The sequence below is a fragment of the Jaculus jaculus genome, chromosome 10 (assembly GCF_020740685.1).
Source record: "Jaculus jaculus isolate mJacJac1 chromosome 10, mJacJac1.mat.Y.cur, whole genome shotgun sequence".
NCBI lineage: Eukaryota > Metazoa > Chordata > Mammalia > Rodentia > Dipodidae > Jaculus > Jaculus jaculus.
The window spans coordinates 21639552-21667307 of record NC_059111.1 but is presented as its reverse complement, the minus strand read 5'-3'; the positions used below and the strand labels follow the sequence as shown (position 1 = coordinate 21667307).

The window sequence follows — 27756 nt, the reverse complement described above, 5'->3', positions numbered from 1 at the left end:
GAAGACCCAAGCATGGCAGGTAACAACTTCTAATATAGTGTTTAAAGGCATGGATGTAGTGCTGACATCTTCTGGATGGGGACAAGGTTTAGTGGCAGAGCACTTGCCTAGGAAGTACAAGGCTCTGAGTTCAATCCCCAGTACTGCAAAAACAAATAAATGCTATTTTCAACTAGCAAATCAACCGACTGACACGATGAGAGGAAGCATGTTAGGGTTTGTTTTTTCACTGTGCAGGAGGAGCTGCTTCCTGTCAACAGTGTGCATGCTTGGAGTCCACAAGGACCCCTTTAACTGTGGGATGCCGAGCCCATGTAAAAGGATGCCCTCAGAAGGGTGCTGGAGCTAAGAGTGCCAGGCAACACCATCTAGGGAGCTGTGCTTCACCTGGCAGCCCGTGTGTGCTACCTCCCCACAGCTCCAGGGTCCTACCTGTGTAGGTGGTGCCATCAATGTCCACGGACATGTTGATGCTGCCAATGCTGCTTGTGGTCAGGTTCAGGGCTGCAGCCGAGGCCTCTGCTCTGTCTTCTGTGGTAGCCAGAGGGAAAGTGGGCCCAGTCAAGCCTGCTACCCTCTGTGGTGTTGCCTGCCCACCCTAGGGCTGGGGTCTCACTGTCAGAAGCACCTGTACACTCGGAGCTTAGGTCTCAGAGCAGAACTGAGCTTACCACCCTTCTACTGCTGGCTTCGTCCAGTGAGCAAGTTCATGTTCCCAACTCCTCTCAGAGAAAAGGGACAGCAGGATGGCCCTGAGTGCCCACTGTCTACCAGGCCCAGGAATCTGGAGATTACCCAAACCAAAACCTGCCTGTGAGGCCTTGCTCTGCCTGCTGCGCTGAGTCCCTCAGGGAGAGGAGTCTTTGTCTCCAGCACTTGGTTCTCAGCCCAGCAAGCACACGGACCCTCTGCCTGGCTTGCCAGCCTTTGCCCTCTCCCCTCACAAAGCCAGACATTTCTCCAGGTATACTGTCTTTTCCACTGGCCCCTCGACAGTTCCCTCCTGGTTTTTCTATTTTGTTTTTCGAGGTAGGGTCTCACTCTAGCCAGGGCTGACCTGTATTTCATTATGGAGTCTCAGGGTGGCCTCGAACTCATGGTGATCCTCCTACCTCTGCCTCCTGAGTGCTGGGATTAAAGGCATGCGCCACCACACCTGGCTCCTCCCAGCTTTCTTAAGGGACTGTCTGGGAACCTGCACAGCTCCTTGCACACATGCCTCCCTTCTCAGGACACACTTACCAAAGTTTGCTTCAATAGCGAGTCACGTCAACAATGGCACAAGAAAAGAGTGGAGGGCAAAGGAGGCAGGAGAACAAGGGAAATGGGTGGGAAGGTGTGGAGGGGAAGGGGAAGGATGGCAATTATAATGCCAGACTGTTTTTCTTCTTATTATTCCTGAGGCCACTGCCCCCCTCCACCCTGCAAATCCTTAGGAATAAGAGAGGTGTCTTTTTCCTCCAGACGTGACTACAGTCCCTGAGCTGGCCTATATCCAGCAAGGCACTGCAGTGGAGGTGAGCCGTGTCATTTAGACAGGTCAAAAGGCTGGGCCGGCCCAGGGAGCACAGCAGTCGTCTCTGGCTCCTCCTGGAATAGCTACTTGTTCTTCTTGCTAAGGAACAAGGCCCGAGGAAACTTCTGCTCCTCCATAAACCACCAGATGGTGGGCTGATCACAGTGGCCAAAGCAGCTCCCATTCTGGCCTCTAGATTCTAGGACATGAAAGGCAGTCTGGGGGTGCTGGGTTCTAGGCCAGGAGAGATCAGGAGAATGCATCTTTTGCTCTCCCCACCCTGACCACAGGACCGTGAGCAGAGCTGGGGTGAGCCAGGCGGTACAAAGGGAGCGGGGTGCTCACCCCTGCCGTTGATCCTGATCTTCACGGGCAGCTGCCGCGCCGCGCTGAAGAGGCTGCGCTGGAAGGCCTGCTGCACCAGGCGCTGCTCTTCCTCCGACAGCCTTGGCGCCTTCTTCTCAGGGGGCTCCCCCGACTCCAGCCGGTCTCGCAGCTGCTCCAGCGTGGCAGTCCGGTTACCAGCCTGCTGGCCTGCCAGGTTCCCCGGCACAGCCAGGCGATTTGGCACAGGTACTGTCGTCACTGGGACTCCATCACCTGTGAAGGAACCAGAGCTGGACCGATTCCCAATGACACCTCACCACACACCTCTCCTGGACACAGGAAAACTGGGCTTCCTACCTCCCCTGCCTCCTCCACGGTCCCTGCTCACCTTTCCTGAGATTGGCTGCTGGGGGTACCCGAGGATTACTGGCACTGGTGCCACTGCTAGACCCAAGTCCGAGGATGGGGAAGCGTATCTTAGGGGGTGACAGAAGGGCAGGGGCCCCAGCAGTGGCAGCGCCGGCAGCGGCAGCGGCAGCAGGCGAGTAGACAAAGAGGGAGGAGCTGTAGCTGGGCCTTCGACCTTCCCTACGGTTGCCGTCAATGGCTGCCTGCAGTTCAGCAGGGGAGCTCAAAGCTTTCTTCTCACACTCATAGGCGTACAGGTACTTCATGTACCTGTATGGAAGGAAGGATAATCTAAAATACAGCACCAGACTGCCCAGTTAAGTTGATGGGTCTGTGGAAACAGAGTGGGTCAGGCAGAGCTACGGTGTGGAGCACTTGGTGGCAGCAGGAGGCGGGAAGTCGGGGGTCAATGAGCACACTTCCTCAGGCCCCTCTGACAGCTACTCAGGTACACACGTCGCTTGGATCTGAAGCATCATTCATTAAGACACTCTTAGGACCTTGGCTAACCTCTTCCTACTGGTTTCCAAGCCTTTGTGGCTCCCCAGGCGCCCCCATTCAGCTAGGCTCCTGAGATGGGAGCAGTCCTCGGCACGCTGCCATTCTGGCTGCAGGTCTGTTCCCACTCCCGTGGGACTGGTCCCACCCTCTCCAGCTTGTAACAAGGCCAGGCCGGGACAGGCGCCCTCGTGGGCGTGTCAGCCGCTCACTGCCATCTTCCAGAGCCTAGGGTTCCACAGCAGATCCTCCTCCGCCCTCTTCTATGCAGTGCCACTCTTGGCTTTACTGGTTCCATCAACTTTTATAACTAACTCAAATGGTGACTGTGATGGCTCCTCACTGGCTGTCAACTTCACCATGAATCACCATGGAAACAGATCTCTGGTTATGTCTGTGAAGGATTTTCTAGACTAAGTGGGAAGACCTATCCTGACTATGGGTGGCCCCACCCCATAGGCTGGGCTCCTGGACTGTGTAAAAAGAAAAGAGAGCTGAGCACTCAGTATCTATTTCTTTTTACCTCCATGCTGGTGTGAGGATGTGAGGCTGGCTGCCTTGATGGACTTCCCCTCAAGCTAAGCTGAAAACAAACCCTTTGTTAAGATGCTTCTGGTTGATGATTCTGTCCCAGCAATGAGAAAGTCACTGATACAATAAAAAGCAGGAAAGTAAACCAATGGGGGGCTGGACTGATGGTGGGCAGAAGGGCCCACGTGGCTGAAGTGCTGCTTGAATGGCAATGTCCTGGAGAAAGTGTGTGGACTGCATATAGGAGCCAAGATTGACCCTTTGCTCTAATACCAACTGGCCAGACTGGCCTTGGCCAAGGCCAAACTGTTCCACTCCAGAGACTTAGTTTCCATAACTTGCCAGGACTGACCATGAGGTTTAGACGGCACAGAAGGACAAAGTACTAGCACCCAGGAGCCACAGCCAGCAGGGCGCTACTTGGTCTACTGAGTGATTCTCGAGGGTTCCCCACTGTTTCCAGAGCTCCTCCCCTCTCTTCTCTGATTTGGGGCTAAAATACTCCCTCGTTCCCTGTCTGCTTCCTTCCTGGCCTGGCCACTCACTGGGTCCTGAGGGTGAAGGCGGCACTGGTGATGGACGTGGGCAGGTTCAGGCCTTTGGTGATCTCCCTCCAGATCTTCTTGTTGATTATCTCCACCAGCCCGCCCTTCTCTGTCACCAGCTTATACAGCATGTACAGGTCCAGGATCTGTTTAGCCATGATGGGGATCCGGTTAATGGGGGTTCCTGCGATTGTCCAATGAGAGAGAGGGTTACGACACGGTCAGGCTGACAGAGGAGTCCCATGTGAGTATGCTCCCTTCTAGCAGGACTGGGAAGGATGCCCACGAGTCTACTCGCCAGTGTGAACTGACTGAAATGCCACACACCGGGAAGCTGTTCTCACTGGGAGGAACAAGACAGCCCAACTCCCAGACTTTGTGGCCTCAGGCAAGTCACTTAGCCTCTCCTTTTCAATCTGTAAATAAAAGAGGGCTGGGCTACACAAAATGTATTTTGTTTGTTACTTACAGTACTGCAATCTCAGATTATTTGCTAATGATTTGGTAACTACTTCTCTGGAGCCACTAGGGTCCATTTAGTGGTTACCTGCTCTGGGAAGCTTGTCCCGACTTTCTAGAATGAGAGGCCCAGCAGGGGCATCCACCTGCCCAGCTTCCTGGTAGCTCTTGTGCTTTGAAGACTGCCTGCTTCCCCTCTTCTGCAGCAGGCAGGCCTTCTCACCTCTTGTGGCCCAGCCATGTCAGAGTAGCTGCAGGACACCCAGGTCTCCCAGGGCATGAAAAGCCACTCCACAATTCTCTTCCCACTAATCACTCCACCCCTCCCTGGCCTCTAAAGAGGGAGGGTCACAGCAGCTTCCGCCCACTGGCCCGGAGGGGAAGTGAGAGGAGCCAGGGACTTGATTAGGAAACCGGGCACTGGGCAGGAAGGGGTACTAATGAGCACCAGGGGACGGCAGGGAGGGCGGGGCCAGGGTCCTTCCACAGGCAGCTGGGAGGGCTGGGATGCTGGTCAGGATGCATGATGGATGACTGTCATTTGGCAGCCTCGGGATTAATGATCCCAAGGTCAGAGGGGAGAATTCCACAGGGAAGGGTCGGTGTCCAGGGCAGGGTATGAGACTTGTTGCCTTTAGATGGCAAATCCCTCTTACAGTACACAGGCTGCTGCTTCTGCCATGCCCTGCCCCTGCCCACCCCAGAGCAGAGGGCGCGGGAGCAGAGGTGTTTCTCTCTACTGCTGCTTCCAGCCCCTCGAGGGATGGGTGGAGATAGACATTTAATTCTTCTTGAGGTAGGGTCTTCCTAAATTAACCAAGCTGACCTTGAATTCATGCTTTTCCCTCCAATGTCTCCTAGGTGCTGGGATTACAGGGATGCCACTCTACACTCAGCTCAGAATCCAAGCCAGAGAATGCAGCGGAGGACCCCCCCCCAGCACGACACTGAGCATGGAGCGGAGCGCGGCGGAGGACGGCGCTGGCAGGACCTCACCTCTTTTCTGAGAATAGGGGGCGCTACCAATCTCTAAGACCTTGGTTCTGACTAGATGACCTTTGAAGGGCAAAGAGGAAATGGAGTTAAGACTTCAAAATTCATAGGTGACCAATGTAGAGTGGCATATACTTGCAATCCCAGGTACTCAAAAGTCTGTCGCAGGAGAATCACAAGTTCAAGGCCAGCCTGGGTACATAGTCAGATGCCATCTCAAATACAAAAAGACAGTCCCCTAAATTCTTGAGTAAAATCTCATAGAATTAGTAACCTACTCCTACATTTCCTATGTTGGTTAGTATTTCTCTGGGCTGTTGGGAAAAGTGAACCTATTTCTACCATGAAGATAGAAGGTTGGAGGCAGAAAAATCAGGCTGGCAGCCCCTTTTTTTTAAGAGGCCTGTGTGCTGGAGCACACCTGCAGCCGTGGTAAGGCCACATACTCCACAGCATCGCCTGGGGAATCGGGGAGCACCACTCCATAGGGATCTGAAGCTTCTAAGGCATTTTCACACGGGGAGCTGTTCGTTTCTCAGTCAGTGTGTGCACACTGACCTGTCTTCACCTCCAGCATTAGCTCCCATCCCCACCAGCAATACTGCAGTTCTGGGAAGCAAGGAAGGTGCTTCTGAGCCAGCAATGGCTGCTCTTCTCTCCGTATCACCCACTTTTAGACTGACAGAAAGCACCTTTGCTTCTTACTTTTGAGGTACCACTCACAGGCACCTTCCTTTCTGGCTTGGGCCACCATCCTGGGCCAGGCCCTCATTAGTTCCTGATTAAGATACCTGTAGTAGCTTCTGTTTACACCTGGGGCTTACAAACAGCTGCCAAATCATCTCATTAAAATACCACCACCAGGGCTTGAGAGATGGCTTAGTGGTTAAGGCACTTGCCTGTGAAGCCTAAGAACCCATGTTTAACTATGCAAGTCCTACATAAGCCAAGATGCACATGGTGATGCAAGCATGGAAGGTCACACATGCACACAAGGTGGTGCATGTGTCTAGAGTTTGGCTGCAGTGGCTGAAGCCCTGGCACACCAATTCTCTCTTTCAAACAAGTACATATATGCATGCTCTCTCTCTCATTAAAAAAGAAAAAATACTATCACTATATGCCTCAGTTAACTTGTTTAAAAGTCTACAAAGACCTTTACTGCTTAACCATCCATCCCACATGCCCAGTACACATGATCCATGTCTGCCAATGTTCCATGACACAGGTGTATTTCCAACAACTCCCAAACACTCCTGTCACTCCAGGCAGTTGGTCCTCTTTACCATAACCCTCAAGTCAAGCTCACCTGTTTCTCCTTCACTGCCCCTCCTCTGGCCTCCACTCAAACCTCTATGCTATCAGTCCTTCAACGTCCATACTTTCCAGCTACCCCCAGTCCACATGGATTCATTCTCATTCCTTCCCTCCCTCCCTTTCTCTCTCTCTCTCTCTTTTTTTTCAAGGTAGGGTCTCACTCTAGTCCAGGCTGACCTGGAATTCACTGTGTAGTCTCAGGGTGGCCTTGAACTCATGGTGATCCACCTACCTCTGCTGGAATTAAAGGTGTGTACCACCACACCTGGCTCCTCCCAATTTCTGTAATGCCCTTCCTTACAAGTTCAGTAAGCAACTACTCTATAATTTTTTGTGTGCCTGTCCATACAGTATCTCAGGAACATTAGCTCCATAAAGGCAGGCTCTGTTTTTCCTTCATGCTTGAACATTATGATGGCTAAAAAGTAAAAATGCTTCTCACTGGGCAGGCGACACAACCTATAATCCTAGCACTTGGGAAGCAGAGGCAGGAGGATCAAGAGCTCAAAGCCATCTTTCACTACACAGGCCAGCCTGGGATACATTAGACCTTTGTCTCAAAACAAAACAAATCTCTTCTCAGAGGGAAAGCACTCAGCTCCATGCTAACTCGAGTAGGAGTGTAAATACATACGCTCATGTCCACGGCAGCCTGCTGAGACCCTTCATTAACTCTTGAGTGCCTTCTGCTGATATTCCTGAAAAGAGTCACCATCCCCTCTCAGACCCTACTATGGGGCCTTAGAATCACAATCATTACTGAACAGCTGAGGCCCAGAATGACCAGCTCTTTGCTTTTCACTCCCAGGAGGAGGACTAGCAGCAGGAGAGGAATGGCAGGAAAGCTGGGTATTTTCAGAAGGTAAGGCACCATAAGTGTATTCAGTGGGGCCAAAAGGAAGGGAACGCGCTACTAGGGGAATGGAAGGTGGCTAGGAATGTCGTACACACAGACAGCAGCGCTGAGCACTTGACCTGCACAACTGGGCCTGCCTGGCTAACGAAGCACTGTCCTTCAGTGGTCATTGTGGAAAGCCAAGCTCAAACAGCTTCTAGACTTTGCACTGTTGTCTTCTAGATTACTTCAACAGTAAACATATAGCATGCGGGCTGGAGAGATGGCTTAGCGGTTAAGCGCTTGCCTGTGAAGCCTAAGGACCCCAGTTCGAGGCTCGGTTCCCCAGGTCCCACGTTAGCCAGATGCACAAGGGGGCGCACGTGTCTGGAGTTTGTTTGCAGTGGCTAGAGGCCCTGGCGCGCCCATTCTCTCTCTCTCTCCCTCTATCTGTCTTTCTCCCTGTGTCTGTTGCTCTCAAATAAATAAATAAATAAAATGAACAAAAAAAAAATATTTAAAAAAAACAACATGTTAACTCAAGGCTGAGAATTATATTTAAAAAAAAAAAACAAACCATATAGCATGCATTACACTTTCTGAAGTAGGGGGGTCATCATTCGGTTGGAAGCCAGCCAGGGCGGGTATACAGGATGAAGGGGCCAGATTACTTACTGGTTTGTGACTGAAAATGGGGTGTGGACATAGCCACGACAGACTCCAGGGCGACTCACATTGCCTCTGAAAGCAGTATGTCAGAAAGGATTACACATGTTAATTCTGAGCAGTCACTAGGCCAAATGTCTAGCTGTTGGAAGTCTGTGAAATACAACTGTCTTACAGATGTAGAAATTTTGGTACAAGTTAGCCTCTTTATAGCTACAAGAAATGCCACTATATTAAACCAGGAACTGCTTAGAGAGGAGAAACTATAGGCACAGTACCTGATATGAGAAGGAGGGTCACAGCAGTGTCTGAAGTCAAGGCTTTAACCTAAACAGGAAGTAACTGCTCCCCAGCTCCTCCAGAGGGAGGACAGATGTGCCTGGCAACTGTCTCCTTATGCTAGTGAGGTGGCAGCTGTGTGCACGGGAAGCCCTGGTGGGTGGGGGGGTCTTGTGCCCCTGTTTGGGGCTAGCACCATTCTGGCATACTATGACTTTGCTTCCCCTTACCCTCATGGTGAGGCATCCTGGTTCCAGAGATCAAGTCAACAAGGATGCTGGACTATCCCCCTTAGCTTGGGCTGGCCCTTTGCTTTGGGAGAGTGCCAATACCAGGGACTGACATGAGGGAGAACAGATTCAGGCTGTTTTCCCATGTGAAATGAGGAATTCAGACAAGATGACTTTCGATTCTAAAGACTTAAGAGTATATGAATAAAAAAGTGAAATTGGGGGTTGGGGATTCAGCTCAATGTGGATGAGTGCTTGCTTAGCAAGTGCAAGACCCTGGGTTCGGCATTCAGCACTGAAAAAAATAAAATAAAATGGAAAGTTTCACTGTGATTATTACCAAAGAGAGGTGAATTGTGTTTTGGTTTTAGGAGCCTGTTGAATTGGGGGATAATGTTGCCAAATGACCTTGGAATGGGTGATTTGATATCTGTGAAGGACCACTGAAAGAATTATGACCAGGTCCATGAAGTTCAAGTCCACAAGCAGATCTCTTTCCCCAGCCTTCTGGAAAAGGGGTAGGAATTTCTGGTTGTTCTTTAAGCAATGTTAGATCCTCCTCACCTGAGAGGGAAAGGGTCTGTGTCCACAATAAACATGAGAGCAACCTGCAGAGCAGCAACGTGGAGGGCTGCTGGTGTTGGCCCTGGAGGGGACAAATGTCCACCCCAACCTGCAGAGCAGGGGAGCCTGCAGACTGTCAGTCACTGCTATCAAAGCAAGAGCTAGGATTGAGGGTAATTAATCATGCTCTCTCTGACAGGAATTCAGGGCCTTATCTGTACCCCAAGAAATGCCACTGGTCTCCAGTTCCCTCCTCAATAAAGGAGACTGACAGTTGCAACAAAGAGACCCCTTATCAGATTTCAACCAGGGAGCTCTAGGCAGCCCTAGGGACGGATGTAAAAGGCTTTTATGAGGGCCAGGGACCCAGCAAATCCTCTGAGACTCCTGGGGCTTTAACCCTTGATGGTGGGAATGCCGCTGGGCACTGGCACTAGCAGGCTAGAGTTGTCATCTAGAGCCTCCAGTACCAGAAAGAAGCTGCTCCCTGGTACAGCGCCACTGGGATGATAGAGATGTGGCTAGGGTAGACCCAGAGACGAGAGAAGAGACATCTCCCCCAGCTCCAGAGACAGAGAGGAGATGGCCTCTTCCAATGAGTATGAGCAGTAGTAATCAAAGCAAAAACAGATTCAAAGGACTCCTTCCTGCCTACTAGTCAGGGGTGAGGGCCCAGGACCTAGGGCGTGGCCCTGCCAGGGCCCTCACTCCTTTTTCCTGGCTTTGAAAAAGGTCATTAATCACTTCCATAGCACAACTGTCAAGAGAGCCAACCAGGGAGCCTAGAGGAGTTAAGATTCATGTCAGGCAGGGAATGTGCACAGGCAGGGAAGCTGGCTAGCATCCTGACCATGCCTGTGTAGACTGATCCTTGCCCTGCTCTGGTCTTGCACTCCAGGAACAAGAAGGGAAATGACTGGTGATTTCCCCCTCTGACTTGTTTATGCAGAAAACGCACTGGGAGCCTGGGCGGTGGTGTCCTGCAGTCTATATCCAAACTATTCCACAAGGCAGGCCAGAGGACATGCCAGTATCCCACTACTGGACTGTCAGGCATGCTTAAGCCCTCTGCCTCCAACTGCTCATGGAATAAATTTAACTTACACATGGCATAGGGTACACTAACCAAACTATGCAATAGGTCTACACGTCTATCCGCACCTGAATTCTCAGATCAAAATACAAAACATGGAGCCAGGCGTGGTGGCGCATGCCTTCAATCCCAGCACTCGGGAGGCAGAGGTAGGAGGCTTGCCCAAAATTTGAGGCCACCCTGAGACTACATAGTGAATTCCAGGTCAGCTGGTTAGCCTGGGCCAGAGTGAGACCCTACCTCAAGGAATTAAAAAAATAAATAAGTAAATAAAAAATACAGAACTTTCCCAGTGTCCCAGAAAACTGCCTCATGGGCCTTCCCTATCAATATCTACCCTCCTACCCTACCAGCTCTGACACACATGTCCATGTAAGTAGAATCATACAGAAAATCTTTTGTGCCTGCTTCTCGTTCCACATGAGGTCTTTGTGGGTTGTCTCAGGTGGGCACCGCAGCAGTTCATTCTCACTGTGTTCTGTGGTACAGTATTACCTGGTCAACCCACAGTTTACCAGTCCCGTTTACACTCTTACCAGTAATACATAAGATTCTGGCTGCTCTCTACAACTTGAGAAGCTAATTAAAAAAAAGATTTATTTCTTTAATTATTAGACACAGAGACAGGGAGAGAGAAAAAGAGTGAGAATGGGCGCGACAGGGCCTCTAGCCACTGCAAATGAACTTCAGACACCTGCGCCACCACATACATCTGGCTTATGTGGGACCTGGAAAATCAAACTGGGGTCCTTAGGCTTTGCAGGCATGCATCTTAACCACCAAGCCATCTCTCCAGCCCTTGAGAAGCTAATTTTGTTTGTTTTGTTTTTTGCTTTTTGAGGTAGGGTCTCACTCTAGCCCAGGCTGACCTGGAATTCACTATGGAGTCTCAGGGTGGCCTCGAACTCACGACTGATTTTAAATGAACTTTTTTTTTTTTAACATTCCTGTTTGGGTTTGTTTAGGAGAAGCTCAACAGTATGTGTGATGTTAAACTCTGCTTTTGCAAATAATAAAGTAATGTCTATGACCATGCTATATCTTGCCTTACAACCTGTGTTCAGAGAGCTGGGCTCAGCAGAGTGCCTGCCTACCGGGCATGAAGTCCTGAGTTCAAGCCCCAGGATCATGAAAACAAAAGCCCTACATTCAGAGAAGATGGCCAAGGAGTTTAAGGAGGTGGACAGTGGTGGGACCCTCTCTGCTTACCCATGGCTGGATCTCCACACCCAACCATAGCGCACAGAGACGGACAGCAGCCTGGCTGGGAGGAGCATAGCTCAAGGCTCAGCTGGTCTGGGCATGCATGGCTGTCTTGAGCTTCCATTCCCATCTGTGGCACCAGCCTCTCCGATTCAGCAGCATTCTGATGGTGTAAGTGGGCCAAACCCTTGCCTTAATAATCTTTCCTCAGACCAGCCATAGGAAGTTTACTGACTACTTGAATACTGACTCCCACAGAGGCAAAATACCAAGTAACTCCATTTTACCACAGGTCTTTCAGCCAGTCATGGTGGCATGTACCTTTAATCCCAGCTCTCGAAAGGCAGAGAATCACCGTGAGTTCAAGGTGGGCCTGAAACCACATAGTGAATTCCAGGTCAGCCTGGATTAGAGTAAGACCCTACCTACAAAAACAATAACAACAACAACAAAAATAATGGTAGTGTCTTTCAAAATCCAGGCTCCCTTCCCACTATTGTGGATAACCAGGTAGCTGCCAGGTATTAGTCTTAGAGATGGAAGAAAACCAGTAACTCTTAGCAACAGTTGTATCACTTGGAAAGAGAAAATTCTATTTCAAAGGAGTAATCCTGAGACTCAAAGATTTGCATTTTAGATTTTAATTTGTGGATAGGGTTAGAAAGTAAAGCTCCCAGGCCTATTTAATCTGACAAAGACAATATCTTTTAGTCTACCAGGAAGGGTGTCCAGGGCAGAACATTTTACTCCAAACACAAGAACATAAAAGAAACTGCCTCCACCAAAAGGCAAGGCAATATATGTCAGGAACATTTCCTCGCCTGAGATGGATAGATAAGCACACAACAGAAGGAAAAACACTCAAATTGTACTTTGAGGCAGACCAAACCCTTTTTCCCACAGTAAATTCCTTTGTACATACACATCAAACCCAGATTTAACCAAGGTCAGTTTGTATCCTTGACCAGAACTGGTAGAAGTAAGTGGTTCTGACTGTTCTGAACTGATAGTTCAACTGACACCTTAACAGAACTTGTCTTCCTTGTGACCAGGCGGTTCCTTAGCTTGGTATGTCCATGGGAAGTAGGGACAGGAAAGGACAGATTTGCTGGTGGGTATCTGGGTGTGTCTCATCCTGCCTCAGCAAATGCAGCCTCCTTAGCACTGGGAGTTGTCACATTTGCCCTTCCAAGAGACAAGGCTGACTGAGGTGAAGCTCCCCTTGCAGGCACAGCTCTGCCCTGCCCTGTGTTAACTCTTCTGCCAGATCAAGGCCAGTGGAGGCACAGAGCACACTCTAGGGGCTCAGCATGCTGCAAGAGGGTCGAGACTTGTCTGCTGCTCCACAAGGAAGTGATGAGGTCGCTAGTGGCAGAAAACAAGTTTTTCAAAGGCAGGGCAAGGAGAAGGAAGGAGCAGTGGCGCAGGAGACCAAGTGCTCCTAACTGCTCTCCCTAGCTTTAGGTAAGCCCCATCGTCTGTGGGTTGATTCTTCACCACCACAGGTTAACAAATTTTGCTCTCTTTACCCCACGGAGCTTGAGCTGTGGGCAGCAAAAGATCAGATCAGGGCTGGAGAGATGGCTTAGTGGTTAAGCGCTTGCCTGTGAAGCCTAAGGACCCCGGTTCGAGGCTCGGTTCCCCAGGTCCCACGTTAGCCAGATGCACAAGGGGGCGCACGCGTCTGGAGTTCGTTTGCAGAGGCTGGAAGCCCTGGTGTGCCCATTCTCTCTCTCTTCCTCTATCTGTCTTTCTCTCTGTGTCTGTCGTTCTCAAATAAATAAATAAAAAATTAAAAAAAATCAGATCATGGACTGAAAAGGTTCTAAGTGGATGGGTTAGTACTAAGAATAAACTGCAGAGTTGCCACCACCACCACCTGCTGTAATGAGACAACACTTCTGCTTCTCCTTTCGGGAAACAAGTTTTCCTTCTCACTGAAGTCAAAATGCAACTGTTTACACACAATCTTTGCTTATCAGACTTACCAATGTCCCTCCCCTTGAGCCCTGGAAGACTAAATGGAAGTTCTATGAGGGAATGATATCTCAGAAACCACCCACCGTGATTTTATTTTTACTTCTGGCTACACACTCACGCAACAGAAAGGGGTATCAGAGCTCGAAATCTAACCAGTGACTCCTAGAGCAACACTCCAGGAGGAGAAGATAATCCAAAGCAATGTATGTAATGCAATTGGGCTTCAGTCAGCACAAGAAGAAATGCATTATTTAGTAAGGAAAGAGAGAAGCAAGTGTCCTAGAGAATCCTGGGCAATTTTCACCTAATTACTGTGTCAGAGGCTGGCTGGGGTGCTTGACTCACCTCTCCTCCCTCCCCTTCACTCCCTCCCCTCCAAGGGGGTCATTCACTGTCTGGGAAGCTCAAGAGAGCAATCACAGAGGTGGAACGCAGAACAAAGCAGCTCCCCCGGTGACTCTAAGAGAAGCTTCCCATCTCGTGGATAAGGATTTGCTCTAGATCCTGGAGAAGGGTGGGTGTTTGCCCTGGCTTTGCACTCATCAGTCCGCAGTTCACTCCACCTCCAGGGGTCTTTTCTCTAGGCACTGCCCACCAGACCCACTCTTCTTCCTAAGCTGCTCTATGGGCAGGCTGCTCTACTGGACGGGAAGGGGCCTCTGAAGTGCAAGTTACTCAGTGCCTCCTAGAAACTGAAAGGCCCATCTGCTGCAGCCAATTCCCCCCAATGTGTTAACAGGCTAGACACACAGCACAAAGCACCACTTACAGCCTGTGCCCCTCTCCCACTGCTGGGCAGTTTTATCACCCGCAGCTGCAGTCATTTGGGGCAGCCTGCTGTGCGCTGCCTCCCTCAGAGGCCTGTCCACTTCCTCTGCAGCGCCTGCCCTGTGGAAGCTGCCCGGCACAACCCAGGTGGGCGTCACCAGGCCTTTAAAACTCAGGCTTGACAGCAGTGCCTGTGGAATCTACTGCTTCTCCTTCACATTAGCTGGGAGGCCAGTGGCTGGTGAGCAAGTCATGCTGCTCTGATCTGTGAGGGCTTTTCCATGGACACAGCTAGCAAGATCTGCCTCAGGTGCTCTAGAGATGCTCCACTTTGGGAGTGACAAATAAGTCACACATGTCCAGGGGCTCTTGGCCTGACCATTCTGTGAAAAGCAAAGACAGCACACTTCCCATGATTAAAAGTACAACTTGTTTCCCAGCCTGTGTGAGTCCTAGTCTGATTTAGACTAGCAGAGCAGAGTGTCCCTGGAAGGAAATCCTGGGCCCCTCTCAGAGGCTTTCTCTATATAGACAGGGCTCCTAGTACCCACTTCTCCGGTACTCATTTGGGAGTGGTGTGGGGAGCTGGAGATACTGCCTGACATAAGCTCATCCTGAAATGAGTTTAGGGAACTTCCAGAGATTTTCTTCTGCAGAGAAAATTTTGTACCCACTCTTTCCCAACCTATGGCATGGCTCTCACTAAGGCAATTTATCTCCCAACAGTCATTTATAATACTCTTTTTAAATTAATTAATTATTTTATTTATTTGAGAGAGTGAGAAAGAGTGAATGGGCATACCAGGGCCTTCAGCTACTGCAAATGAACTCCAGAAGCATGTGTTACCTTGTGCATCTGGCTTACATGGGTCCTGGGGAATTGAACCTAGGTCCTTTGGCTTTGCAGACAAGTGCCTTAACTGCTAAGCCATCTCTCCAGCCCAAGCTGACCTGGAACTCACTCTATATTTTCAGGTTGGCTTCAAAGTCACAGTGATCCTATCTCTTGCTTTCCGAGTCTTGCAGTTAAAGGCATGCACCACCATGCTGGGCTTTCTCTCTCTTTCATATATAGGATCGTATGTAACCCACACTGACCTTCAACACACTATGTAACTGAGGCTGGCCTTGAAATCCTCATCTTCTTGCCTCTACCTCCCCAAGTACTGGGATTACTAGTATGTGCCACTACACCTGGCTTCTATTACAGTTCTTGGCATCATGACTGAGTGTCGCCATTGACATATACTGAAAAGAGGCCAATAATACTGTGAACATCCTACCTCATGTAAGCCTGCCCCCACAATAAAGGAGAATCTAGTCGCTAAAGTCAACAGTGGCTGAGTCCAAGAAAACTTGCGTTAGAGCAACTACCAAGCAGCACACTGAGTTATTTCCCTTCTGCGGGTGGCGCCAGCAGTGCAATACTGGGCAAAAGTGCTACTCAGGACCTAAGGAGCCATGTACTGATAGGACTCCGAATTTTGGTTCACTCTAGTAGTCTGCAGGGCGTGGTGGTACACGCCTTTAATCCCAGCACTCAGGGGCCAGAGGTAGGAGGATTGCTGTGAGTTCGAGGCCATTCTGAGACTACATAGTGAATCCAGGCAGGTCAGCCTGGGCTAGAGCGAGACCCTACCTCGAAAAACAAAAAAAGTCTAGTTGTCATGCTGGCAGTCCCAGGATAGCAGAATGGGCCATACAGATTGTTCTCAGGGCTGGAGAGATGGTTCAGTGGTTAAGGTGCTTGCCTATAAAGCCCAAGGACCCAAGTTTGATTCCCCAGTACCCATGTAAAGCCAGATGCACAAGGTGGCACAAGCATCTGGAGTTTGTCTGCAGCAGCTGGTGGCCACAGTCTGTCTAGTCACTTTCTCTCTCTCTAATAAATAAATAAGCCAGGCATGGTGGTGCACACCTTTAATCCCAGCACTCAGGAGGCAGAGGTAGGAGGATCACCACATGAGCTCGAGGACACCCTGAGACTCCATAGTGAATTCCAGGTCAGCCTGAGCTAGAGTAAAACACTGCCTCGAAGAAAAAAAAAAAATAATAAACACATATTTTTTCTAAACAAACAAACAAAAAAAGATTGCTCTCTGCCACGGACTCCAACTACAGGGCTGCTGTGGAAAGGAGACAAATGAACCTAAAGCTCAAGGCAGCTTGGCCCCATACACAGTGAGCTTACTCTGAAGTACCAACAAGACGCTCAGACAGCAATCCAACCCCCGAGCACCAACCTGCCTGGCTGTGTGCGCACTGGGGACAGAGGTACGATGGAGGAATGAGTAGTCTAGAGGGGACATGAAGGAGTAAATAATTACCAACCCTCACTCACGGCTAGGCGATCTAGCTTTCCTTTTCCTTTAAAAATCCTTCTGGGAAGGGAGAAAAACAATAAAGCAGAAAATAAAGCAGTGGAGCTCCAGTGCTGATTAAAACCTATACTGCAACGGCGGCCCCTCTGAGACAGGCTCAGCGCCAGGGTTGGCACCAGCTGGGCTTGTGGAGCTTGTAAATAATTAAAAGGTAATTGGAAGGGGAGACCAAAGTATTAAGTGGATTTCTCTCTCTCAGGGCAACCAGGGAGCTTCACTGCTGCCAGCCACATTATCTTCCAGGATTGTATTCTTGTTTTTTTACTAACACACGCAGCAGCTATGATAATAGTTGTAGAAGTAAACTAATTAAGGCCGCTTGCTTAAACTGCTTTGATAGGCTTGGAAACAGAACAAAGCCTCAGAACTTTCGATGCCATTTTAAGCACACTAGCAGTAAGAGTCCTGCTACCAACAAGGCAATAAAGGTTTGAAAGGAAAAGGAAGGAAAGAGGGTGGGAAAAGAGGGAAAAGGGAGAAGAAAGGAAAGAGAGGAGGGAACAGAAGCAAGAAGGCGAGATAGGAGATGAATTTTTTTTAGCAGGGGTGACATGGCATGGCTGCACACACCTTTAATTCCAGATCTCCAGGCTGAGGTAGAAGGATCTCTGGGAGTTTGAGGACAGCCTGAGACTACATAGTGAATTCCAGATCAACCTGGGCTAGAGTGATACTCTATCTCAGAAAAGCAAAACTAAAACAATGTGAAATAAATAAATAAAAATAACAGCATGCACCGCCACACCAGCCACAAAAAAAAAAAAAAAAATTAAAGAAGTTTTAGCCATTGAGGCTGTGATTATAGCTCAGCCTAGAAAAACTCTATTCCCAGATCTGTTTATTTTTTATTTTTCGAGGCAGGGTCTCACTCTAGCTCAAGCTGACCTGGAATTCACTATGTAGTCTCAGGGTAGCCTCGAACTCATGGCGATCCTCCTACCTCTGCCTCCCGAGTGCTGGGATTAAGGCTGTGCACCACCATGCCCAGCTTTTTCCCAGATCTTAATAAAGTCGCTGACATAGACCCCCAAGGGGTGTGTGATCAGGTATCAGCGGGATGCTAGGGGAGGGGTGAGGGGGGACAGCTCTCCTCCATGGCTGTATCCTGAGGGTGGTGAAGGTGAGCCATACAAATTGCTGAGGACCTTCTAGAGAGGCTGGAGTCCTGGCCATTGACCCAGCTGTGTAATCACTACTACCACAGGCTATAAAGCCAGAAAGTTGAGTCACTATGCTCAGGACTCAGTCTTGCCATTTCCCAGAGTGGGTTGAGGGGAGTGAGGGAAGAATGGCAGCGCTGAGAATTACATTATAAAGCAGATGTCTGTGTGCTCTACAGCTGACTTGTGGGAATATCCCAACTAAGGCAGGACATGCAAACATCAAAGAGCTTGGCTGTGAATGAAGCTCAGTTGGCAGATTGCTTACTTAGCATGCAGGAAGCCCTGGGTTCAAATTCTAGCACTGAAAAATCAGCACTAGGGGGGCTGGAGAGATGGCTTAGCGGTTAAGGTGCTTGCCTGTGAAGCCTAAGGATCCAGGTTTGATTCTCCAGGTCCCACGTAAGCCAGATGCACAAGGTGGCACATATATCTGGAGTTCGTTTGCAGTGGCTAGAGGGCCTGGTATGCCCATTCTCTCTCTCCCTCTCTCTAATAACTAAATAAAATAAAAATAAATCTTAAAAAAAAAATCAGCACTAGGGAGGTATAACCCCAGGAATAGGGAGGTGGAGGTAGGAGTGTTTTAAATTCAAGGTCATTTTCAGCTACATGGTGAGTTTGAGGCAAGCCTGGAGTTCATGAGCTCCTGTCTCAAAAACAAAACAACAATAAAAGCCCAAGAGCCAATGGGTAAGAAAACAGTTGGCCTTTCCTTTTGTTGAACATTTCAGATTTTCCCAAACAACCTGAGGGGTCTCTATGCTTTCACCTACCTTTCTCAGTCTCTGTGAGGCAAGCTACCCCAACAAGAAGTCCCACCTACTAGTTTAAATGAAGCCTAGGGCAGCTATAAGGCTAAGATAAAAGCATATTTGAATTTGAAATGACTCAAGAGACCAGTTAATTAGAAGAGAGAGAAAAATAAAGAAGGGTCAAATCTATTTTTTGCCAAGGTCCTCTCTACTCTCTTCAATCTGGTTGTCAATTATTCAGATAACTGAATTCAGATAACTCCTGCACCAATTGTCTCCTGGGCAGAGACTGGTGAGGAAGGATGGGTGACAGTGACTGCGTGCAGGAACGGCGAGGAGACAGCACACTCACCCCTCTTCTGCATAAAGATGAAGAGGTCATCCAGGAACTCTTTCCTTTCGGGATCACCATCCAGTTCATACAGCTGCAGTCCCGGCCACAAGGAAAAAAAACAAAACAAAACAATGAAACATTCAATTTTGCTGCAGAAAGTCTCACATTAGAGCTACTACAGCCATCTGAGTAACTACAAAACATGACCTGCTAGCCACTCAGCCTTATTTGTGGGGATCAAATACAACCCACTGCAGAGCTACTCCTATCTTCATCACAAAAGACACCACAGACCTTGGCAAAATCTCGAGAGATCTCTCTTCCTCGGCCTCCATCAGCGTCATCAGTCCAGGCCAAAGCACCATTCTGAAGGGGAACAAAACACCATGTTGAGAGGGGAACAGGAAGCACAAGGGAGGGCAAGGTGACAGGGCGGGCGTGGTGAGGACCCTTAGCACGTCTGCTCTCCTGGCTCATGCTGGAAAAGTCTGCTCAGGGGGGTCCTGTGCCACCCTTCCAGGCATTTTGTTTTTGCTTTCAATAATGGTTTCAAGGGCTGGAGGGATGACTTAGCAGGTAAGGTGTTTGTCTACAAAGCCCAAAGACCCAGGTTTGATTCCCCAGGACCCATGTTATCCAGATGCACAAGGGGGTGCACTCGTCTGGAGTTCATTTACAGTGGCTGGAGGCCCTGGTGTGCCCATTCTCTCTCTTCCCCCTTTCTCTCTGTCAAATAAGTAAATATAAATAAATAAATAAATAAATAAAATAATATAATAAAATAAATAAATAAACTAACTAATAATAATAATAATTTGAGGCCACCTGGAGACATAGTTAATTCCAGGTCAGCCCGGACCAGAGTAAGACCCAACCTTGAAAAACAAAACAAAACAAAAATAATAATAGTTTCAAAACAAAAGATGGGTCATAAGAACCCTTTGCTGGCAAACATGGGGGTTGCTTGTGCTTGTTGATGCTGAGGACACAAAAGCCCACTGTCCTAAGACCCTCTTATCCCTGCTGAGCTTCCAGAAGCCATAGTTCTGAGATGCACTTGCTGACTGGTGGGTGTGAAGATGCTCAGCCCATTTCCCTACGCTACACTGTGAGTGAGGATAGAGGGCCAAGGGAACAGGGCAAAGAGCCCCAAGTTGTAGTCTCTCAACCAAGCCTCCCATCCGAAGCCCAAGCCTAGTGACAAGAATGCCTCAGTGGTATGCAGACCACCACAGCCCAAGACTGTTTCCAAGGTACAGACTAGGTGCCTATGGGGCAAGAGTTCATTTTTGTTAGGAAAGAAAGAAAAAAGCCTGATTTGATTGATTAGGTCAAGCCAATGCCATTCAGCTAAGTAAGAGGAAAGGGCAAATGTGTCTTTGCTTATGTTTTTAAAATTTGTATCTGACTTCTACTGGCTGGGTAACTTACTCTCAGATCTTACACCTCTTTTGCAGGAAGCCTACACTTCACCCCTGGCTACACTAAGAACCCCAGGAGCAGTCTCTGATCAGTGCCAGCTCAGAATTTCAGTCTTCTGGGATTATGTCATCACCACCAAAAGGGACAAGAAAAAGTGTATTATCTTTGTGCCCCAGAATACACTACATTGCCTAGCACTTAATTGTTTTTATTTTTCTCATCTTTCTTTCTCTTTCTTCTTCTTTTTTTTATAATTTTTTTTTTTTTTAATTTGAGGAGCAACAGACACAGAGAGAAAGACAGATAGCGGGAGAGAGAGAGAATGGGCGCGCCAGGGCTTCCAGCCTCTGCAAACGAACTCCAGACGCGTGCGCCCCCTTGTGCATCTGGCTAACGTGGGACCTGAGGAACCGAGCCTCAAACCAGGGTCCTTAGGCTTCACAGGCAAGCGCTTAACCGCTAAGCCATCTCTCCAGACCTCTTTCTTCTTTTTTGAAGTAGAGCCTCACTGTAGATCAAAATGACCTAGAATGCATGATGTAGTTAGTCTTCTCAGACTGGCCTTGAACTCACAGCAATCCTCCTACCACTGCCTCTGGAGTGCTGGGATTAAAGGTGTGTGCCACCACCTCTGGCTCTCATTTGAACCAACTAAAAACCTCTTCACATGTAACAGGTGGACAGCAAACCAATTCTGTGCCAGGGTGAATACGAAATCTCATAATGTAACTGCTGTTCACCCTTGACCAAGCGGATGCAACTGGATGCCCTGAGCCTGTCACATGCTGTCCTTCCTCTCCACTCCTGGACCTCAGACTTGTGCATATGCATCACCCAGCTAGCTGGAATATGTAAGCAGTGGGGGAAGGGCAAGTAGGGTTGGAAACAGAAATTTCTTGGCAGAAGATTCTTTGGACTATGAAGGAATCTTGTCTAAAACCATCCAAACACAGCGAGAACAGGTTGAATTTTACTCTGTGTTCCCACTCCCCAGGGCACCTGGCAGCAAGAGGCATTGATATATATATATATATTGCATTGCTATATTTTGCAGCCTCTTTGCTCTCTTTACTCAGAATGGGCTGAGATATGGACCTACTTCCTCATAGCAGCAATTCAGCACCCAGTGAGGTAAGTCTAACAGAGAAGTGACACCCTGTCAGCTGAAATGAAACAGGCTACACCAACTTGTTTCCCTGCTTATCTGGTGAGAGATGTGTGTAAGGAAGTGCTCAGTAAATGCTATTGACAGTGCATACATCAGGTCCCAAGGCGGATACTGTTAGTGCTCTTCCAAGCCAGTAACCGGGAGGAACACTGTGAGTTCTCTTTGTTGTTGTTGAACTCAACCCTACATTATAATTATAGTCAACAAAAATCTACTGTCATCTGGTGGCAACTAACACAATGAATAATCAAGATGAATTATGCCTGTCAGGTCAGCAAAAACAGACAGAATTACATTTGTATTCCTTTCAAAGGATGCAGTAGTTTGCCCTAATGCCCAGTGATTTTGTTTGAGCCAGTAATTCCTGCTGGAAAGTCAATTATCTCAGGAGCCCCTATCGGCTGAAAGACATTTAATGGGGATCATTGCCGCTTCTGTTATGTCAGCTGTTTACTGTGGCAGCTCAATTCCCAACTCTGCAGCCAGAGATCTGAGGCTGATGCTGTTCACAAGAGCACTCTTTATCAGCCACCAAGATGAAAAGACAGGTTTTTGCTAATTGCACTAACTCAGGTATTCTAGAGACTCAGTTGGATGGAAGGAACCCAGCCCACAACCTTGAACCAGACAGGGCTTTCAGCAATGGGGGTGGGGCAGGTGGGGAGGAGAGGAGTGTGAGAACCAGCATGCCAGTGTGAAAATAAACACCCAAGTGCCAGCTCAGCTCCAGCCAACAGAGAGAAGAATGCCTAAGATGGGGGTAGTCCTCCAGGTCTCTGCTTTCTCCAACTCTGCACAAAGTGCCAAGGAACCCTGAGCACTGGCTACAGCCAAGAAATGGGAAGCACTTGGTTTAAAAATTGCCTGGCGACAGGATTTTAGCCAGAAATGTCTCTAACTCAGTGACTATAGACATTGAGGACACTGGCCCCAGACAACTGAAGTGAGACACTGAACTCTAAAGAAAATTCAAGGAGAACAGTTGTCTTAGAGTAGACATGTTTTCTTTTGTTAGGTTCTAAGACAAGGATGGTTCATTACTTAACTTAAAATATTCAGCTGGGGTTCATGGAGAAATATCAGATATGCACCACTTTGTCTAGGCAGTTAAACTTTGATCCTGTTGTGCAGGATTTGTCTGGCTCAGGTGAGAGCAATTCCTAAAGCTGGCCTGCTCCTCACAGTCTAACTGGAATGTCGATTTTCCTGGTTCTGCCCATCAGGCAGATTCCACACTTCTCTCCTCTGGGCTCGGCAGGCTCATGTTCTGGTTACTTCTGTGTGCCTCTACATCCCTGGCCTGAAGCATCTTTTGGGTATTCCCAGCCCCCAGCACAGAGATAGCACTGACATCTGCTGAAAGACAAAACAGGTCCTCTGGGACCTAGTGACTCCTCTGTCTCCCCCTCCCCCTTCACTAGGAGGGTCACAGGCTTAAGCAGTTCTTTTCCTGGGTCTCAGCTCTGACCTGCTTTAAAACATGGCTCACTTACACAATTCAAGCTTATGTGTAAGAATTTTCTTAGTCTGTCATCAGAATGTGAATATGACTGACTAGACAGTTATAAGGACCAAAATAAATTTTCTTCCTGTCAAGTGTGGCTGCAATGGTGGAAGAAAATAGTGACTAGTGGAGGTAGACGGAGTTGCTGTAAAATACATGTAATGAAAAGGGGTTCGTGAAGGAAGCCTGCAAGAAGTCGTCACTGCAGGCAAGTCTACTCTGCCAGCAACAGGCTTTGTTAGCCCACTGAACAATCCAGAAATGGGGGTAGAGAGGGAAGACTATAGGTCAGCAGTAGCTATTGGTCCCTCACAGTCATTTATAGCCTTTGCAGCCTCCCTTACTTCAAAACTCCCTTTTAACATCTTTGATCTCACCAGGAGCTCACAGGAAACTGATAGGTTGTTCCCAAATACCCACCCAAGAACTAGCTTTGCTATGATACCTACATTCAACTCATTTCCCCCAGGGAAGCCACAGAGCAGTTTTGCCTTTAAATCCCTCTACAATGGTAGTGGAAGGTTGGGGAAGAAAGTTTGTGTGTATTCTGTGTGTCGAGTGCTAGGCCTTTAGATCCATTTATTACTTAACTCTATGGTATGGAAATGGTTAAAAGCTGGGAAAATAACATCTCAAAAAAGTCGGGCGTGGTGGCGTACACCTTTAATCCCAGCACTAGGGCAGCAGAAGTAGGAGGATCGCTGTGGGTTCGAGGCCACCCTGAGACTAGAATGAATTCCAGGTCAGCCAGGGATAGAGGGAGACCCTATCTCATAAAACCCGGGCGGGGGGAGGGACTCGAGCAACTTGCCCAGCTTCCAAGTGGCAGCCCCAGAACAAATTCCCGTCTGCATGGCTCGTTTACTCCCATCACACTCATGATGGGCTGGGTAGCAATGAAAAGCAGTCTGAGCACAGGAAATAAGGAAGGGAGAAGAGGGGAGAAAGAAGTGAGGAGAAAAATGGTGTGTCTAGAGGCTAGGGAGATGGCTCAGTGAATAAGGCCCGAGTACCAGAGTTTGATCCCCCAGACCCCATGCAAAAAGCCAGATGCCATGGTGGGCCTCTAAAACCCTAGCATGCTGCCGGTAAGATGGGAGGCATAGAGCAACATTTCCTGGAAGCTTGTGGCAAGTGCAGCAAAGAATATAGTGAGATCCAGAGAGAGAAAGCGAAGACTGACCCAGAAATTGTCCTGTGGCCTTCACACATGCACCACTCACACTTATGTCTTCAGTCTAAAGAATGTCTCAAAGTCGTGGTCCCTGAGACCAGCATCAATGGGAGATGCATTTATTCCCCAATTCATCTCATTCTTGGATTCCTCTGGATATTTCAGCCAAGCTAAAAACACCTAGCATGTATCACTTGCCCTGGAGAGTTAATCTGGGGACACCAAAAGGGGTAATCTTTATCCCTACCTCCAAAACAGATCACCTACTCTCAGATGATTCTCCTCCTCACCAGGAGAGGAGGCCAGGGATCAGGAGAGGGAGGAAGGGAAAAAAGAGGGAAGGGGAGAGATTACACCTTTGAGGGAACTAGAGGAATGTAGCACCTAGCACTGCGACATGTACATATAAGGTTTAAAGTCAACATCTCAATCCTAGAAGGTCAATAAAGCAGAGGGCACTATGTTTGAAAAAAAACCTAAAATAAAAGGTTGCCTGTGAAAGAGGAACTTTTCTCTAGAATGCCCTAGTCAGCAAAACTAGGGCAGCTGGACAGTATTGGTCAAGAAGAGGACCGGAGGTCTACTGATGAAGGCCTTTTCTTAACAGAAATACCTGGGAATAATAAAGAGCCTTCTCAGGTACTGAGCAGTGTCTTAGCTCTGGATGACACCTGCGTGGCAGGTCATGGTATGAAATCCCACAAGTTGGGCACAGCTGGATGAAGCACTCTTTCCCTGAGAAATTTGTTCCTGAGCACCACCCCAGGTAGAACACAGAGCACACTCCCAATTTTCAAAACAAAAGTAGTTTCCCCCACTGGGAGTTTTACCAAGGTGTTAGAAAAACAAGTTAAACAGACATACTACAAGGCTCCAAGTACCAAAGCATAAAGTGATTAGGAGGTGGAGAAGGCTGGGGGCTCAGAGCTGGCGGCTAAGCTGGCCATGGAGAGAGGCTGAGGGAGATTTATAGTCCAAACGAGCATGAGGTAGGAGATAAACAAGGCATGTTTTGGCAGGGAAGATTAAGGACAGTTATGGTGGAAACAGGCTGTGAAATACCTTGAATACCAGGAGGAAATTTAAACTCTGAACTGAGAATGATGGGGAGGCAGTGGATGGTTTCTGAGCAAAAATAAGAAAACAAATGATTAGACTGATATCCTGGTAGCTTGAAAAAAATGTTTTTGTTGGAAAAAAATATAAACTCTACATATACATGTACACAGACACCTAACAGAATTGGGATTATTCACTTTCCAACTCTTTATAGGATACTTATCCATGTACAAACATTTGATTACAATACATTCAATACCTAAAAAGTTGAGGAAAAAAAGAACCAGACAGATCACAGCCTCTGACTTCATGGAGCTTATAGTCTAATGGGGTGAGGGAGAACTTATTAGGGCTGGAGAAGTAGCTCACTGGCAGAGGGCATGCTATTCCTGGGTTCAGCTCCCAGTACTGTGGGGAGAAAACAAATCAAAAAGAAACACAAAAGCCAATTATGCTTATTTATTTTGTTATTTAGAGTTTTTAAAAAATTTATTTGTACTTGTGTGTGTTTGTGCATAGGTGTGCCAGGGCCTCTTGCCTCTGCAAACAAATGCCAGTGTTGTAGAAATTCTCTGGAAAAATGAAAGTATGAAAGTAGACGAGTTTATTATCCAGGAGCCAAAAAGCCTGAGGTTCCTTAGAAGCAGCTCTGGCCCCAAGCTGAGATTTTATTTTTATTTTGTAGGGGAGGGGTAAATGAACAAACAAGATGTGATAGTTTGCATATCAATCATTTCTGTAGTCAGGCCACCCTAACAATAACCTCCATTTTACTTTATTTTAGCCTAAACTGTCTTTCCTTTTTATTATTTCTTTGGGCCCTTCTGGACAGTTTCTTCTTTGAGATTTTTCCATCTGCTAACAAAGTTTTAGCACCTCAACAATTAATTCTTAGAGTAACTCAGTTCAACTTGTAGCTTCTTTTCTACCACATCAGTAATGTGTGCGCCACTTTTTGCATCCAGCTTATTTGGGTGGCTGGGGAATTAAACCTGAGATAGTAAGCAAGCACCTGTAGCCACTGAGTCATCTTCCTAGCTGTATGTACATACGTACGTATAATTTTATTTTATTTATTTATGAGAGGGGGGGGGAGGCAGATAAGAGAATGGGTGCACCAGGGCCTCTAACCACTGAAAATGAACTCTAAACACCTACGCCACCTTGTGAATCTGGCTCTACATGGGTACTGGGGAATTGAACCTGGGTCCTTAATTTGCTGGCAAGCGTCTGAACTGCTAAACCAGCTCTCCAGCCCCACATATGTATATGTATTGAGGCAGGGTCTAGGGGTACCCAGGAAGTTACTCTGTAGTTCTAGGCTGGCCTAGAACTCATGGTCCTCCTACCTCAGCCTCCCTGTTGCTGAGATCATGGGTATGAGCCACCACTCCTGGCATGTCTATTATTTTTTAAATTGCTATTTTTTTCCTAGATTAACTTCTGACCAGTGTCAAGACATACTGCTTGCTCTCTGCTCTCCTCAGCCCAATAATGCACTTGGATTACATTCTTCACAATGTTTAGTTTTTCAAGCAAGTAGTCTGTCTCTTCATTTAATAAAATATCCTTTTAATGACCCTCGGTGATGATTCACAATGCCTACATATTGCTTTTCAATAGCACTGGACTGGGTGGCTATGTGGAGAACATGGTTTGGGGGAAGGAGCAGAATCAGAGAGAACTGACTCATAAGAGGCAGCCCAGTCAGAGAATCAGTGAATTCTTACAGTGAGAGAAGTATGTTCCTATGCAAACAGAGAGAAGCCAGGCAGGGGATCAAGCAGGAAGCCTTTGAGCACTAATGAAAACAGACCACTGTCTAGGGAATGAGTTGACAATGCCAATCTACAGCTAGGAAGAAAGCCAGCAGAAACCAAAGCCTTATAGCTAAGTATGGAGGAAGGAGAAATTTAGCAAATGCCTCCTAACCTTTTCTTTTTTTGAACTAGGGTTGGGGCTGGGGGCGGGGAGCAGCCCCAACAGACCACGCCTCTAAGATCTTAGGAGCCAGCACTGCATTCCTTAGAGCTATACCTCCCCAGAGACAGGAGCCTGACTTTAAAAGCAATTAAGTATCTAGGCTATTTTAGGATTACTCCTTGACCACCTGGAATATCTTATTAAAGCACAGCTCAGATGTCCAAAGCAATTTTAGTTCCCATTCCTCACTTCTCAAGGCAAAAGTTAACCCTTTCCTTGGGGTTAAGTACAGGGGTGACGCTACCAATTCTTTATTTGCATTCTCCACACTGACACCTGTAAGAAACTGTCCCTTAATAATAAAATATATATATATACACACACATATATATATATGAAAGAATTGAGAAGACACATGTCATGTCCTTACCACATGCGTGCAAACTGACAACTCTTACGGAGGTCGTTCCTGAAGAGACAGAATGGTACTGTGTTTCCTTTCTGTCCACTCTCTATAATCTAATATATATGAGCCCCAAGGGCAGAGATCTAGGAACTGACCCTCAAAGCAGTCATTAGCAAAATCACCAGGCTTCAAAGACTCTGATCTCAAGCTCCTAGGAATCAATTAAATTGCTCTGATATATATTCTCCTAACTAATGT

At 47.9% G+C, this 27756-nt stretch overlaps 1 protein-coding gene across 2 annotated transcripts in view; it reads right to left on the bottom strand.

Moving 5' to 3' along the window:
- Positions 1-27756, bottom strand: part of Arid3b (AT-rich interaction domain 3B) — a 62317-nt gene that overhangs the window by 6529 nt on the left and 28032 nt on the right. For both annotated transcript variants that reach the window (XM_045161089.1, XM_045161088.1), the window contains exons 3-8: positions 19137-19208; positions 18861-18933; positions 3826-4009; positions 2232-2521; positions 1862-2116; positions 433-531 (exon numbers count right to left, since the gene is read on the bottom strand). In XM_045161089.1, coding sequence (XP_045017024.1) covers positions 433-531; positions 1862-2116; positions 2232-2521; positions 3826-4009; positions 18861-18933; positions 19137-19208 — 973 coding nt within the window. The remainder of the gene's footprint in view (positions 1-432; positions 532-1861; positions 2117-2231; positions 2522-3825; positions 4010-18860; positions 18934-19136; positions 19209-27756) is intronic.